The sequence below is a fragment of the Chinchilla lanigera genome, unplaced genomic scaffold (assembly GCF_000276665.1).
Source record: "Chinchilla lanigera isolate Chin_1 unplaced genomic scaffold, ChiLan1.0 scaffold00055, whole genome shotgun sequence".
Taxonomy (NCBI): Eukaryota; Metazoa; Chordata; class Mammalia; order Rodentia; family Chinchillidae; genus Chinchilla; species Chinchilla lanigera.
The window spans coordinates 14,893,616-14,909,652 of record NW_004955456.1 but is presented as its reverse complement, the minus strand read 5'-3'; the positions used below and the strand labels follow the sequence as shown (position 1 = coordinate 14,909,652).

The 16,037-nt window shown below is 56.6% G+C and overlaps 1 protein-coding gene and 1 long non-coding RNA gene across 2 annotated transcripts in view; one reads left to right on the top strand and one right to left on the bottom strand.

Moving 5' to 3' along the window:
* Positions 1-16,037, bottom strand: part of Srrm3 (serine/arginine repetitive matrix 3) — a 58,929-nt gene that overhangs the window by 4,663 nt on the left and 38,229 nt on the right. The window contains exons 4-12 of the mRNA XM_005396897.2: positions 14,914-15,054; positions 14,760-14,840; positions 14,266-14,295; positions 13,807-13,869; positions 13,646-13,681; positions 11,962-12,012; positions 11,273-11,377; positions 10,753-10,930; positions 8-128 (exon numbers count right to left, since the gene is read on the bottom strand). Coding sequence (XP_005396954.1) covers positions 8-128; positions 10,753-10,930; positions 11,273-11,377; positions 11,962-12,012; positions 13,646-13,681; positions 13,807-13,869; positions 14,266-14,295; positions 14,760-14,840; positions 14,914-15,054 — 806 coding nt within the window. The remainder of the gene's footprint in view (positions 1-7; positions 129-10,752; positions 10,931-11,272; positions 11,378-11,961; positions 12,013-13,645; positions 13,682-13,806; positions 13,870-14,265; positions 14,296-14,759; positions 14,841-14,913; positions 15,055-16,037) is intronic.
* On the top strand, positions 7,316-9,611 carry LOC106149902. The gene is made up of 2 exons (XR_001236370.1): positions 7,316-7,351; positions 9,312-9,611. It is a non-coding gene; the product is annotated as an uncharacterized LOC106149902 (long non-coding RNA).

The window sequence follows — 16,037 nt, the reverse complement described above, 5'->3', positions numbered from 1 at the left end:
GTGCGACCTCCGCGGCCCTGCGACGAGGGCGCCGAGCGTGGGCTTGGGCTGTCCTTGCCTCGCGTGGGCGGCGTGGGTGCAGCGGCCGCTGCCTTGTCGCGGGCCCTGGGCGAGGGCGAGCTGGGCTTCTGGCGGGGAGAGAGGCAGAGAGGGCACGGAGGGGCGGAGAGAGACGGAGACGGGCAGGGATGGGCCGGGGAGACAGAGCGCAGAGAAGTGGCGATGGAGAGATGGAGACGCGGAGAAGAGGAGACGCAGAGAGAGGAGAGCAGGGACAGCGCCAGGGAGAAGAGAAGCGAGAGGAGAGGTCGGAGGCAAACAAGACAGATCCAGAGAAAGAGCGAGAGTGGGTGAGAGAGCGGGCGGGCGGGTGGGGTCGGGGGAGAAAAGGAGAGAGGGCTTTCACCGGGCCCGGGCCGCGGGCTGCCAGTCCCGGAGCATCGCGCACACGGTTCCCCGCGCCTGCCCTGCCTCTGCCTCTCCTGAGTGTTCACTTTCTAGCCTCAACAGTGCAGCTCATGCAAAAGGTTCTCGGCATGCAAAACACAAGAGGGACGGAGCGGTGGGGTAGGGGCTGCAGGGGAGGGGGGCTCCAGGACGGGCACCGGGGCTGGCATTGCCCCCCGCGTGGGATGGACGATTCCCGGCAAAGAGAAGAGAGAGGGCGGCACCGGGAGGCCGGGCCAGGGTCAGCCCACCAGGCCAGGCCCCCCAGCGCAGGGGGGTGGGTAGAGGGGATGGAGGGGGTCACACGGCACACAGATGGGGTGAGGGCGGGGCGGGATAACTGAACTCAAAACTGAACCGAAGAAAGGGAGGAAAAAACAGAAAAGAAAAAAAAAAAAAAAAAAACCAAATCCACAAATGTCATTAGATACCAAAATCAAAAACAATGATCTTCTGGGAAACCTGACATTTTTTTCTGTTAATATTTTTCTTTCTTTGTTCTGTGGCCCTGCAGAGAGCTCTGGAGCTGTCAGTAGCACCCGACTGTCTTTCTGTTTCTCTCTTTTCTTTTTCTTTTTCTTTTTTTTCTTTTTTTTTTTTTAAGTTCTGATTTTTTTTTAAGTCCCTCTTGGTTAACGTCCACTTACCAATAAAGTGGCACTTCCTCCTTTAGTAGGTAAGGTGTGTAAGAGAAGGGAAAAGTGTGGTAGCATAAGTTCATCATTAGATTCACAAAAATGCAAGAGAGATAGAGAGAGAGAGAGAAAAACGCAACCACCCCATTCTAGGCCTGAAAGGAGGCCACGCTGCCTCTGCCTCGGGAGGGTTAGCAGAGCCCGGCTCCGGAAGCCTGAGCTGGTACCTCTTGGCTGACCACCAGATAGAGGTGCTGATATTTTTTAAATCCAAAAGTGGAGTTAGGACACAGGGATCACGATACCGAAAATCAGAAAGGGCACTTGGTACCATCCACAGGGCCCTGCCACTACCTCACCAAGGGACCCTGCCCAAGTCACTTCCCCAGTGTGGGCCTCAGTTTCCCCATCCACAAAGAGTGGGTTGGCTTTTGCTTCCTGCTGTCTCTTCTGGGGCAAATATTCCAGGATTCTCTGCATGCTCCCTGACCACCCTCCCCTTCCCTCTCCCTGCACGGAACTGACCTTCCTCCTGTCTTGGGCCCCCATCTAATAAGAGGTGATGACATTTGTTGTTTATAGTTCTGTTCCCCATCTCCCTAGTCACCACCAACTTGATTTTGATCATCTCCAGGGCAGAGCTGGTGTCTGATTCAGCTCTATAACCTCAGTTTAACATGGAACTCTTTTGTTTTTCTTTGATATGGAGTTGTGCTATGTTGTCTAAACTAACCTCAAGCTCACGATCCTCCTGCCTCAGCCTCCCAAGCAGCTAAGATTATAGGCATGCACCACTTGCCTGGCTTTAGCATAAAACTTGACACCTAGTAAGGCCTCAATACTGTTTGCTGAGGAAGAAAGAACTGCCCCAGCAGGAGCCAGGGCCAACCATGGAGTCCTAGAAGAAGCTGTTGGGGCTTGGACCAACCTCTTTTGGTGCCTCCTCAGGGCACCTTGCTGTCAGGAATGGAAGAAGCACTGTGCCCTTGGCATGGCCTCAGGTGCTCCAGTAGGGCAAGTTGTGCCCAGACCTCCACAAACCCAGTTAGAGCCTAGGCAGGAAGGTAGAGCTGGAAGTGAGCCCCATTGGTGGAAAAGCACAGGCTTGTGACTGGTGGCTGAAGCAGCCGATGAGGGCCAGCCATAGCTGGTGGAAGCCACTGTCCAAAGCTAGTGGGGCCATGAAGACCCCTCCCAGGAGAGCCCCTGCGCTTTCAGCCTGGCAGAGGCAGCAGAAGTGAGCAGGATGGATATAATCTCATGGCGAGGTGCCGTCTGAGTAGTCTTGGCATTCCTGTTCCCCGCTCACCTCTCGCTGTATGCCGGGGAGCTGAAGGCTAGGTAATCAGCTGTGGTCTCTGAGATGTCAGTTTCATTCCTGATAGGAGGCCCTTAGCTGTCCCCCAGCAGGTGGCCAGTGCCTTGGTCCTATGTTCTTTCATTCAGCACTGTCCTTCACGAGGAGGCACGTGAGGAAGATCCTCTGGGATCAGATCCTCACATTTTCTGTTTCCATCTTATGTCCTGGGTAGTCAGAATGCCAAGCAAACAGGTAGCAGGTGGGGGCTCAGGAACCAATGCGCAAGTGGGCACTGGACCCCTCCTTTAAGAAGTCTGATTGCTACTCTAGTGAGGGGAGGCATCGAGGCAAGCAGGCAGAGTACCACCCTTAGGAATCAGGACCTGGATGTGAGCACAGGGTTCCAATCCAACTTCATTATCACTATCACTATCACTATCACTATCACTATCACTATTACTGGTACTGAAAATTAAAACCAGCCCCTTGAGCATATTAAGGAAGCGCTCTACTGCTGAGTGGTACCTCCATCTTCACTTACTTTACTTTGGGGCATGGCCTCTCTAAGTTGACCAGGCTAGCCTAGAACTCAGGATGCTCCTGCCTCAGCCTCTTGAGTAGCTAAAATGACACACTTGCCCCACTGTGCCTGGCTCAGCCAGCAACCTCTGATTCAGGGAAGGAGCCAGCAGTAGGGGAAGGAGGACCAAAGCCATGATGTCCCCTCCCACAGACATGCAGAGCCCTGTTGACTTCCTACTGTCTTAGGCTGGGAGTGGGGTACAGTTTTCCGAACAGAAAGGGTGGGTAGCTGCACACCCCCATTGCAGTACTGCTCCCAGGCATTAGGGTCCAAGACCCTGGGCCAGATCCTTGTGTGGAGCTGACCTCCTCCTGCTTAGTCCTTTGCGTTGTAGTCTAAGCTCCTTCCCAACTTCCCTCGCCCCACCTGGCCTGCCCTCGCCCACCGTGATAACAGTTGGCAAAGTGGAACCGCCTGGGTTCAAGGCGATTCACGTTTACTGTACCTTATGGAACTGACCTAACTCATGGCCTCAGTTTTCCCATTAGTAAAATAGGAACAACTGGAGTCTTTGCTGGGCTAGCCTGTAAAGGGATTAGGAGGCATGATGCCCTGACAGATTAATAGGATTGGAGCAGTGCAGGGAGGCCCGGGGCGCCACGGGAGTGCCACCCAAGGGTGACAGAGGATGGGAGGGAGGTGCCACTGGGTAGGGTAACGGATAGAGCCTTCCCTGGGGGAAGACTCCTAGGGCCAACCTCATGTCCTTCTCCACTCATGTCTCCAAAGGTTCTCAAGAAAAGAGTCACCATGATCCTGCCAGAGGCTAAGCCTCATCCTCAGCTTGGCTGGGTCCCATTCTTCTCAGGATTGAGAGAAGATTGGAGACTGGACACGGATTTCATACTGGGCAGGACCGTTGTGGCCAGAGACCTCCCACTGTGTCATCCAGGGAGCAGGCCCTTTGTGACTCTAGTTCCTCTTTCCTACATCCCAGCTTCCTACCCAGCCTGGTTAGTGCCTGTGGCTTCTGAAAAGCCAGTTCTCTCCCCTCAGTTCCCAACTGCCTCCCTGGGAGCCTCTCCTGACCTCTGGGCTGAGTCAGGTTCACTCTTCGCTGATCCCACAGCACCTTGTCCCTTCCTTCCGTGTGGAATCTGAGCCAGCCCGTGCCAGAGCCGGGCTGCTGCCACCAGCAGGATCCGCCCCCGCCTCCAGCTCCCCACATCACCCTGAGGGATCTTGAGGGTCAAAAAGGGGAAAGTCAATGAGAGGATGAGGGAAGGCACGGTGTTCTCACCTGACCCTGGTACTCAGAAGGACAAGGGGAGGGACAAGAAAGCACCCGGGAAGCTTTGGCCTTGCTTCCCGCAGGGCTCAGATATCTACACGTCTCTCACTCAGTGTTTGCCTTTTGTTTTTTTCTTTTTTTCAGTACCAGGAACCGAACTCATGACCTTGTGCTTGCCAGGCAGGCGCTGTGCCGCTGAGCTAAATCCCCAGCCCCTCACTCAGTGTTTTCCATCCCATCTGTGTGGCCCGGGTCCTGCCAGGCCCCCATCAGGCTGAGACACTTGCCCCGCAGCCTAGGAGAGATTTGCCCTCTCTGGAGAACAACTTCCTGTCTCCCTCCCAGCACAGCGGACCCTGGGGGATATTCAGGGTAGGACAGCGCCCCAGCTCCCCAGCACCTGCCCTGGGATTATCATGGGGTGGGCATGAGGAGCCGGGCCTTCTCTGTTCAAAGATGGAAGCCCGCTGAGATGCCACATTTCTGGCTGGTCCCCAGGGGGACAGGATATAGTTAACAGGGCAGGGATGGGGAGGTGGGGCCCCCAAGAGTCTACCCTCATTGTAGCCAGATTAGCACTGGGCTAGGAATTCTTAGGACCTAAATCTGGTTCCGTTTCAATACCCTGGAGGACCCCCCCCCCCACTGTCCCTTTTGGATTCTCCTGCACCTGTGCCACCATTGAACTGCTCACATTCACAAGACAGAAGGACGCAAGAGGGCTGCAGCAGCCCCTGTCCAGGTTGGGCAGTGGCCCAGGTAAGGGGCAGGAAAGCTAAAAGCTACTCCATCCTGCAGAGACTTACTTTGCCCGGTTCCCTCAGAGTCCAGAACCTGCTCACTCCCTGCTGTTATCCTACTACCCCACCCCAAAGAGGGAGCTGTGGGGCTCAGTCCTGGTCCCAGCTGGTGCCCACATCCCTGCAGGACCCAGGCCCAAGCTCTGTCCTGTTGCCAGGGGAGCAGCTGGACTGAGCGCAGAGCCTCAGAGAGGGGGAAATGGACTCTTTCCTGTGCCTGAACTCGGCCAGAGCGCCCCCCCGGGATCTGGAGGGCCAGAGGCCCAGGGCGGCCCCTCCACCCCTGCCTATTGCCCAGCTGGGCCCTGGGTGTGTGTGTGTGTGTGTGTGTGACTAAAGCCCCTGGGGCTGGCAAGGATGAAGGGTGGGGGGCTTAGCAGCTATTCCAGACAACTGAAATCAAATCGGCTCAACCACAGCATACAGGTCAGGAGGGGACACAAACTGGGGATGCTAAACCACACAGAAATGAACAAAATGAGGAAGAGGGGTGTGTGGGAGGGCTTGGGGCTGGGGGCAGAGGGGATGAAGGGAAAGAAGGAGCAACGAGGCGGGCAGATGAACCAGAAAAGTTGTGTGTGTAGGGGGTGGAGTGAAGAAAACCAAAGGACAAACCAGGAAACACAGCTCGGCAGCTCATTTTGGAGAAAGTGCAAAGTTACGAATGAGTCATCACTAAAAAGAAATAAAGTAAAGGAAAGAGGAAGAGAAAAACCAACCAGAGCGAGGTTGGGAGAGAGAGAGAGAGAAAGAGAGAGAGAAAGAAAACCACATTCAAACCAAGCAGCGTGGCGGGGCTTATCTGAGATGGGAGCGAGCGCACAGCGGAGCTGGGATACCTACCTTCTCAGTGGTCAGGGACAGGAGTGCGATAATAAAAAAGAAAACAAGTCTCCGCATTGGGAAGGCAGGGTGGGGCAAAGACAGCGCTTGAAGCTGCACTCCCCCTCCGAGCTGGTGGATGGGCAGCTGGGGTGAAGCATGGCTTTGACCTCGGGGATGAGAGGGAGCTCTTGCCCAGCCATTTCTGTTCGCTCTTTAATTTGTTTTCTAAATTTTTTAAACCACAGGTTCCAATAAGCCAAGCTTTCCTTATTATTATCATTTTTAAAACAACAGAAACCCTCCAGAGGGCATGCAGGAAGCGGCGGCGGATGGAAGCAGAACCGCAGGTGGCTAAAGAGAGGCTGGGAGCATGGGGGAGAGGCCCATGTCAGGGAGGGAGATGGAGCGGGAGAGAGACAGAGAGAGAGAGACGGAGAGTGAGACAGAGACAGAGACGCAGAGAGAGACAGAGACAGAGAGACACAGACAGACACAGAAAGGCAGCGAGACAGACAAGTAGACCCAGACAGAAAAGGAGAGAAAAGCTGTTTAAACAAGACCCGTTGGAGCGGACAGATGGGCTGCTGGGAGGGGAACTGCATTTAAAAGGGAAGACAACCACCAGTGCAGCTTGGAGGGTGGCTCCTGCCTCAGATCAGCCCCACCTGCTTTCCACATAATTTGAGCAAAATTACTATATTATTATTATTATTATTACTTGTCCTGAGGATTGAACCCAGGGCTTTCATGTGGAGCCTCATCTCCAGCCCCCTCCTTTATTTTTATTTTGAGACAGGGTCTTGCTAAGTTGCTAAATTGCCCAGGCTGGGCTCCAACGTGCCATCCCCCTGCCTCAGCCTCCCAGAGTACTTGGAATTACAGGCACGCACTGCTGTGCCTGGTTGAAACTCATCCCTTTTGCCTTCTGGGAAACAGGGGCGCACCCTGGGGGAAATGCCAGGCTGCCCCTCCTGCTGTGACTGCCCTGCTGCAGCTGTGGCCACTGTTTCTTCCTGGAGCAGGGGAGGGGAGCCCAGTGGCAGACTGGGAGCAGCATAGCACCCCTTCTCCAGGTCACACTAGGGCGCCTGTTAGGTGATGAAATCTAGGCCCGAGACAGCCCAGGGGTTCTGCTCATGAGCCTTCTCTGCCATTGTCACCAAGAGCCCTACCACCAAGTGCACTCTGTCCCCTCCTGACACTCCTGATCCTGAGGACAGTGGAGCATAGGCCGGGGACCCTTCTTCTAAGAGGGCAAACTCTACGTGCTGGGGCGAGGTTAGCACGTGTTTGTGCTCACAGGCTGCAGGGAGGCCACCAAAGGTTCTGGGTGACACTAGATGGAGAGACCTTTCTGGTCAGCCTTCTTCTTTTCAGCACTGGAGGTTGAACTCAGGGTCTCACACTCAACTACACCCCTGTTCCTTACTTGTCTTATTATTTTGAGACAGGGCTTCACTAAATTGCCAGGCTGGGCTTTAACAGGACGATCCTCCTGCCTCAGTCTCTCCCGAGTAGCTGAGATTATAGGTGAGCACCACTATGCCATCCCAGCATTTTGTTCTTTCACTGTGTGGCCTTGAGCAGTTCCCTTCCCTTGCTGTGCCTCATTGCTCTTTTCCCCGTGTGTCAGTGAACTGTGAGGGCTCAGGGCTCCCTGCGTTGCTGAGGCATAGAGGGGGCGCCTGTAACCCGGCCTCTCACTGTGGGCAGGCCCTGGCCCAAGGAGCCGAGAAAGCTGGTAGCATGCCACAGACATCCAGAGATCAGACCAGCATTCTCCTCTTCCCAAATACTGCCCCCTGCTTAAAGATCTTGAAATGTGTTTTCTTTCCATTTGCCACTTCCCCATAGAGGGTCCTGAGGTTAAAGGGCTGCAGTCTGCTTATTTTTTTTGTCTTTTTGAGACAGGGTCTCATTATGCAGTTCAGGCTGACCTTGAGCTCACTTTGTAACCCAGGCTAGTCTTGAACCTACAACGATTCTCCTGCCTCAGCCTCCCAAGTGCTGGGACTACAGGAATGCACCACTACGCCCAGCTGGGGTCTGCTTTTGATCCATCTCTAAAAAACTGTGTGACCTTGAGCCAGTCACTTGCCCTCTCTGAACTGCAGTTCCTCCTTTTTTAAGCAACAGAACCTGGAAAGCCCTTTGGAGTTCGTTTTAGATTTTTTTGGAGGTAGGTGGGGAGTCACCACATCACTGGCCTGCCTCAAGGCTGGGGTGGCATTTTTCTCTCACCTAGAGTACCTGGATTAGAAGTCTTTACCTGAGTTAAGCCTTCTCAGGCATCTTTAGGTCTCTGCCAGGTGCTGAGGCCAACATGAAGGGGCTGAGCAGGCTGTCCTTGTCCCTGTCCCCACCATGCTTAGCCATGTTATACTAAACTCATTAAGGAGTCACGGCAAGATCCACAAAGCTCCCTGAGTTACCCAGTGCAAGTGGCCAACCATTGTCCCCTGGGGCTCCCAAATTCTTGCTAAAGTTCTTCATAGTGAGACTCTGAAGCACCAATTTGGTTAATTTAAAAGTTGAGGCAGTTCCAGGGCCTGCCCTGCTGATTTGGCAGGAGTTATTGGTGTGGATGCCATTTCTGTTTAAAGCCATCTTCCCTTTTAAATTCTGATTACCAAGGGAAAAAGGTAAGTATAGAGAGATATGGATATGATTCATGTTCACTTGAAATTCAAAACCCATCTCTGCAATAGGAAGAAAGTTTCCCACAGTAACACACACACAAAAGCAAAATTCTAGAACAACACAGAAGAGAGGAAAAAAACCCCAGAGAGATAGTTTGCATTTCTGTACATTACAAAAGGGGGAAAAAAAAACTATGAAAGGGAAAGGAAATACAAACAAAAACAAAATAACAGGAAAAAAATGACACAAACTTCCCCACCCTCTTCCCTTGCCGGCTAAACAAGAAATGGAATCACAATATTACCACGTTTCAAATGGGAGGCTAAAAAACAAACAAAAACATAGACGGGGTTAAAAATGTTGAGCTTTTCTTTTTTTCGTTTGTTTCTCTCTCTTTTTTTTTTTTCTTTTTCAAAAGATAGTGTCCAAGAATACCACCCCCAGTATTTTTTTCCCAAAGACATTATTTTTTGTCAGTTGCGAAGTCAGTGATACCCAGGTCGCTCATGTCCCCTCCCTGGCCTAATGTAACTCCTCTGAATGTCATTCAGGCAAAGAGGGGATGGAGCACAGGTTACAGACCCGGGATGTTCAAGGTCACAGATCTCCCAGGGTCCAAGGGTTAGGGATGCGTTGTAGAACCAATGCCCGGAGAAAGGAGTAACAGACCGAGGGCTATTTCCTGGAAAACTCCCGGGGCCCTGTCAAAGTGGGGTCCCTTTTTGGACGGGTGAGAAGTCATTTTGAGACACCTGCCCTAACAAGGGCAGATTATCCCCCTCCAGGTCAGGGAAGGGACTTGCTCTCCCCACTGGCTTGAGAGAACCTGTGTTTTTGTCTCTCTCTGGAGGCCCCAGGCTGAAGGGATGCTGAGAGGTGTTTGGGACCTGAAGGCTCTCTGCCCAGCTGAGTGGAGTCACCACACTTTCTTCTGGGTTTGCCCATCAGCTCCAGCTCCCTGCCACGGCTTCCCTCAGCTATCCTGTGTGCCCTCTTCTAATCCCAGGACAGACTCAGGGACATCACTGTGATCCTCCCCACGTGGCCCAACCACGGTGCCAGGAACCAGGAGCCAGGAGCCACCCTAGGAGCTGGCGCCTTTTCCGAAGGGGGAATGTCCTCCAATTAAAATTAACCTCGAGCCCAAGAACCTTTTGTCAGCTGCCCTTGACTTTCCTCTCTGAGGCCATGGGGGTAAGGATATTTGAGAAAAGAAAAGGAGTAAAAGGAAACCAGCAAAAATCAAAATGAAACTGACCAGCACGTACAAGTTCACTGCTGTGACCTAAGGGCTGGGAGGGGCGGCTCCCCTCTCCTGGCTGAAGCTTCTGGGGACAACCTGGAGGCCTGGAGAGGAACCTGCCAGCCTCCCCACCCAAGGCTCTACGTCCACCCAGTGCCCCTGCCAGCACTGCAGCCCCCCTCTCTGCGGGGTCTCAGTCCTGCACTCTGGTCAGCAGACAGAAGGGCTCTCGGAACCCCGAGTCCTCACCCTGACCGACCATCAGCCTGGGGAAAGGCTGGGAAGCCACCTTCCTCTGCCAGCTCTTGGTCACCGACCTGTCTATGGCTCTGGAGGTGGCAGCGTTGTGGGCAGTGTGGTGTGCAGCCCCAACCCGGCTTAGATGGGAGTGGACACACAGGGTGGTCCCCTCGGAGGGCCAGGCCGTGGGCAGTGGAGCGCCAGCTCTGGGACACATGTCTAAGTGAGGGCAGGACAGAGTCTCTGCGGAGCAAGGACTTCAGAAACACAGCTCTTCGGCACCGCGGGGACTGGGAGGGGGCGGGGACCTGGGAAAGGGGAGGAGACCTGGGAAAAGGGGAGGGGCCGGTAGGAGGGTGGGAGAGGGGAGGGTCTCAGAGAAGGAGCAAAGACTTGGTGCGCAGAGGGAGACTCAGGGCCCACTGGCGCCCAAGGGAGCTCCTATCTCTCGACTCCAGTTCCTGACTCGACTCCCACCGACGTCCACGTCCAGCTAATATCCCCGGGGCGGGGGAGGCAGGAGGAGACCAAGGTCTCTTCCCAGCTCCGCACCCAACTAAGTGTCCCAGTGGTCAGCCCCTCTCTGGCCTCCGTTTGCCAAGCTGGAGGGTGGCCCAAGCCTGCCGGCCGCCCCCTCACCTCGCCGCTAGGGCCAGGTGGGCGCAAACCACCGAGCCCTCCTTGCGACTCCCCTGTGAGCGGCGAGCGCAGGGAGGGGGAAGCGACCCGGCCCTCCGGCGCCCCGGCCCTCCGGCGCCCCGGCCCCCTGCTCGGCGCGGGAACCCTCCGCAAAGCGAAGCGTACGTACATCGGGCGGGCTGTGCGCCGAGCCCGGGCGGCCCCCGTGCGCTCCGCTCCGCTGCCTGCTGCCGCCGTTCTGCTGCGGAGACCCCCATCCGCTGCCGCCCGACGGGGAAGGCGACCGGCTTCCGCTGGACCGCTGGCTGCCCGTCTTCCGCCCGTCGTCTCGACGCTTGGGGCTCAGCCTGGCCGGGGGGCGGGAGGATGGGGGAGCCCGCGTGGGACGCCCCCTCTGCAGGCGACGGGGACAGACCCCCCCACACGTCCCTTCACTGCCTCGACCTCCTATCCAGGATTTGGGGAGCCTCGGGGAGCTCTTCCTCCAGGTGGGCACCAACGTAGTAAACTTCTCCCCACGGATTAACTGACCTTCTGTCCATCAGCCCGCCTCCCCAGCCCCTGGGGTGCTTAATCTGCAACCCCCTCCAGGCAAACCAAGAAACACACCAATAAACCAAGCAACCAACCAACCGACCAAAAAGGGCTGATCAGAAGCACAGCTTTAGCTGTTTCCGGGCCCAGCCTACCTGCTGGGTGATCCAGAGTCACTGCAGTGGGAGGACAGCGAGGGGCTGTGGGAACTGCCGCTACTGTGACGGTGGGACCTCCGGCCTGGGGACTCTGTGTGAGGCCTGGTGTGGGGGGGAGATCAACCTGGAGTTACCTGACCTGCCTCTGGGATCATGAAAGCCTGTTGGAAGTCACTTCCGGTCCCGCCCCCACCCCCTAGTTTCCTACACAGGGACCTTAAATGGGGCTGGGGCTGGGTGCACTACCCAGCTGGTCCCTCAGGTCATCTGAGGCTGGGGATTTAGCTCAGCGGCAAAAGTGCCTGCCTGGCAAGTGCAAGGTCGTGAGTTCGGTTCCCGGTACCAGAGAAAAACCTCAGGTCATCCGTCAGAGTTAGGAGGAGCCTTTTTCTCTGGACAGCTCCAACTTTGGAATCCCTCATCGCCTGGGGCTCTCAAGCCTGGTGGTGATGGGGCAGGAGAGTCACTAAGACCTAGCTGGAAACGACCTCAGGCGGCGAGGCAGGGGGCCTGGGTTCCAGTTTCAGCTCTGCCTCTGGCTTCCCCAGGGCTCCTGACTTCCTCTTAGGGTCTTAATTTTTCCATCTGGGCAAAGTGGACACAACAAGAGAGCTATGTTTGAGGGTCTGATTCTGGGGTGCTAAAAGGCTGGGGGTCCTGTTGGAGGGTGTGGGGAGGGTGCTTACCTCTTCCTCTCTTTGTTCTTCTCTTTTCTTTTGCTCTTGGGGCTTCGAGATCTGCAGGAAGCAGAGACCACAGTAATGGGACAGTCTGAACAGGGCAGGGGGAGATGTGGCCTTGGAGCCCTGGAGCTGAGCTGTGCCCCAGTGTGGACTTGAGCTTTGTTCCTCCCTCAGGCTGGAGCCTCCTGGCTGCCAGGGACCTGCCCGACCTCACCCCGGAGGGTGCGGCCAGGCTCCAGAAGGCAGGGGAGAGGTGATTTTTGCAGATGTGACACCCTCAGGCCTTGTCTGGCTGGACAGAAAAGCTGATTTTCGACAGGCTTCCTGATGAGCTACTGTGGGAGGTGGCCCCTCCACACCTGGTTCAACCCCTGTGCCCCTTCGTCTCAGCCCACGACTCAGCCCTGGGCCAGTTCATCAGAGTTGGGGAAAGAAATACTTATTCTTGGGGCTGGTCTCCTGCTTCTGAGTGACTTTTCTGGAAGGATCCAGATTTGTGGTTTCCCCGAAGTGGCCACCCTATCCCACACAGCTCTCGGGCAGGCTGTGCACCCCAGCACCTTCCGCCTTTGATGGAATGATTGAAATGCTTCTGATTAGGCGTGAAAGGTCTCCCCTGCCCCAGGCCCTTCCTGATGTCACCTCTTACTACATCCTCCCTGGTGCCACCAGATCCCTTCAAGTCTTTTTGATGCCAAAATGAAGCAATGCAAAGAAACACTGAGATATGCTTCCCACAGGAGCAGAGCGAAGGGGCGGGCAGGCCTGGGAGGCCAAAGGAGCTCGTGTTGCCTGCTTTGTGCCTCAGTTTCCCCAGGGCCTTTGTGTAGTCCTAGCTTGCTTCTAGGTCCTCTCTGCAGGACTCAGTGATGTAGGCCTGAGGGTCTGTGAGAGCTCATGGTGACCACTGGGTGGCAGTATGGGCCCACGCGGACCCATAGGCACTGGGGATGGGGAAAGGAGGGGCAGGTTTAGGGGTTTATTTAGACTCTTATCCTAGCTGGCAAAAGGCACCGGGGACTCTGCCCCTCCTCAGAGCTGTTGGGAGGGGGTCTGACCCTGAAGCCAGCCATGGGGATGTGATTACCCCACAACTTCTGTACCCTCATTCTGACTTTCACAGACTCCCCCTGCTTCCCTTTGGCCAACCTGGCCTCTGCCAGGCCACTCCCCTCCTCATCTCCCATCCCCCAACCTGCCCTGAATAAGTCACTGTCCTTCCTGGTTAAAGCCCCAGGGGGTGCAGGCCCGGAGGCCGGTTTCATAGTCGGACAGTCAGGCCTGTCAGAGGTTGGCACCAGCCCACCCCCTGAAATTCTACTGCTACCCCAACCTACTTTCCCTTTTACCAACTGAGCCCCCAGCTGTTGCCTGGCATGCCCCGTCCCCCCAAACTTGGTGTCCTGGTGCTTGTGCCTTCCCAGATGGCACCTTCATAGGTACCGTCCTTCTGGACACTTGGTTTCCATGGGGCCCCCACATCGGGGCAGACTTCTGGGACAAGCAGGGGTTGGGACCGTTGGTCTGCATGCTCCTCCTCTCTCTCCTGCCCGGCTCAGTCCCTGGAGTCGGAGGACAGGGCTGGGCCAGACTGCCACACCCCCTTCCTGTCATTGCTTCCTGTGGGCTTTGATCCCTGGAGGGAACCACTGGCTTCTGTCCACCTGCTCCGCAGAGAACTGCTCACCTGTGCCGTCTCTTCCTCCGGGACCCAGAATTGGACCTGTAGGGTGATAAAGGAGTTCTCATGAGCTTGCCTGCGTAGCCTGGGGGACACCAGTGGACCTGAGAGTCCTGGGCCCGCGGGAGTGAGAAGAGGCCACAAGGGAGGGAGGGCGCAGCGGGTACCTGTCTCGGCGGTGCTTCTTCACGCTCTTCTTCTTCTTGCGCAGGGGTGAGGCACTCCCACAGCTGTGGACACAGGAGGAAGCAGCTCGAGTGAGCTGGGGTGTCAGGGAGCAGCTGGAACAGCTGGAGAAGCCTGAGGGCCTGGGCTACGGAAGCTGAGGAGGGGATTTCAGAGCATGGAGCCCAGAGTGACCTGGGACCCAAGGATGTGATAGCGAAGTCCCTAAGGGAGCCTGATGGCCCTCAGTCACCTTCCAAGTCCCTCGTCACTATTCAAACCCGCAGGGTAGAGGCCCCAGTGGTGGGATTTCCGGCCTCAGTGGTAAAAGCCGATCAAATGGGGGTGTCCAAAGTGCAGGCCCTGAGGTGCCAGGCTTCCTGCTTCTGGGGGACTGCCTCAGAGTGTCTCCCACCCAGAGGCCCCCGGGCCCTGCCCACCCCCGTACCTCCATCACTGACCTGCACCCCGACTCTAGTCTCCTCTTTTTGCTGACGGTGAATGCCAGGGAGGAAGAAGGACAGATAGGTGGGCAGGATTAGTTGGGGCCCCAGGGTCTCACTCAAGATAGGGGAGGGGGACACAGGGATGGGGGAGTTACAGGTGAGACCCTTCGAAGCCCCCCTGGAGGGCACTCATACTTGTGAAGAGTGCAGAACCCCTGCTACGGCAATACAAGGTAACACAGGGGTTGACCAGTGTCCAGTTCTGGGGTCCTCCCCAGTGAGGGGAGGGGTCTTAGTAAAGAGGAGGGGCTTAGTGAGGGGGAGACCAGGAAAATGAGGCGCTGAGGGGAGGGCACTAAGTTGAGGGGCGGGGAATCAGGAAGGGGCGGGGCCGAATGGGAGGCGGGTCTCTCAGCAGCTTCGGTGCTGCCCCCTGCCGGCCAAGGACGAGCACCCCCGGGACCCGTCCGGCCTCTCCCACCCACCCATCCGGCCCTGGGCCCTCTCACCGGCTTCTCCGGTGGCCGCCTTTCTTTTTCTTCTTCTTCTTGGGAGGGGGCGACGCCGAGCTGCTGGACCAGTGCTTGGTCCTGGGCGAGAAGGGGCGCGGACGGTGAGGGGGCGGCCCCGCGCTCCTGTCACCCCCGCCGCGGCGGCGCTCACCTGTATTCCCGGTGCCCGCGGTAGCAGGCGGCCGGGCAGTCGCAGTCCACCGGGCCGTCGTCCTCGTCGTCGTCCTCGTCGAAGGGCGCGTACTCCAGGCCCGGCTCGGCGCCCTCGGTCGGCCGCGGGGTCTCTGCCACGCTGCCGGCAACAGGGACGCTGACCACCCGCCTCGGCCGGGCCTCGGGGTCCTCGCTTGGGGCGGAACTGGGGGGTCTGCGGCCCCAGCCCTGGAGACTCGGAAACCCCATGGCCCCGATTTCGGGGACAACGTTTTGCAGAAGGGCAGGAGGAGTATTCACGGCCCGTTCTGCCCTCGCTCCTTCCCACTTCTCCCCTCTCGGGGACGCCTCCCCCTAGCAGCCCCCTTCCTCACCGACTGCCCTCCATCTCGCGCCCATTCATGTACCCCTCCCGCTCACGGAGCCCCTCGTGTCCCTTAACCCCTTGCACCCATCCGATCCCCTCCCAGACCCCCTCCCCTCCCCTGGCTTGGCCCTTCCTCTCTGCTCTGCCTCCCCCCACCCACCCCGCTGTGCGCCACCTCTCCCCCCTTTTCCTCCAGCCCTCGGCCTGAGCTTCTGAAATATTCATCGCCTCCCCTCCCCGCCCTCCCCTCCGCAGCCTCCCGAGGCCTCGTCGCTCATCTCGCTGCCTGCAGGGCTGTCTTCATCAATCACAGCCGTGCGCGCAGGGAGCGGGCCTCGCACTCCGCCGCCTCCCACTCCCCATCCGTCTGCGAAGTCTGAGCTTCACTCAGCGGGTACCGCGCTCCCGGTCCCCGCTCTGGCTTTGGATCCCCAGCTATCTTCTGGCCCAGATGTTTGTCCCTTCAGACCCTTCTCAGAGGGCTGCTTGATTTTTTAAAATTTTATTTTTGATTTTTATTTTTTCCCCTAGCAGCAGCTGCCCTAAGTCAAGAGCATGGGCTTTGTCTTTTTGAGACAGCCGTTCCATGTGCAGTTCAGGCCGGCCTTGAACTTACTTTGTACCCCAGGCTGGCCTTGAACTCACGGCAATCTTACTGCCTCAGCCTCCTGAGTTCTGGGATTACAAGCATATGCAAGAGCATAGGCTTTGAAGCCTCAGACCAATCTTTTTTTTTTTTTTTTTTTTTTTTTTTT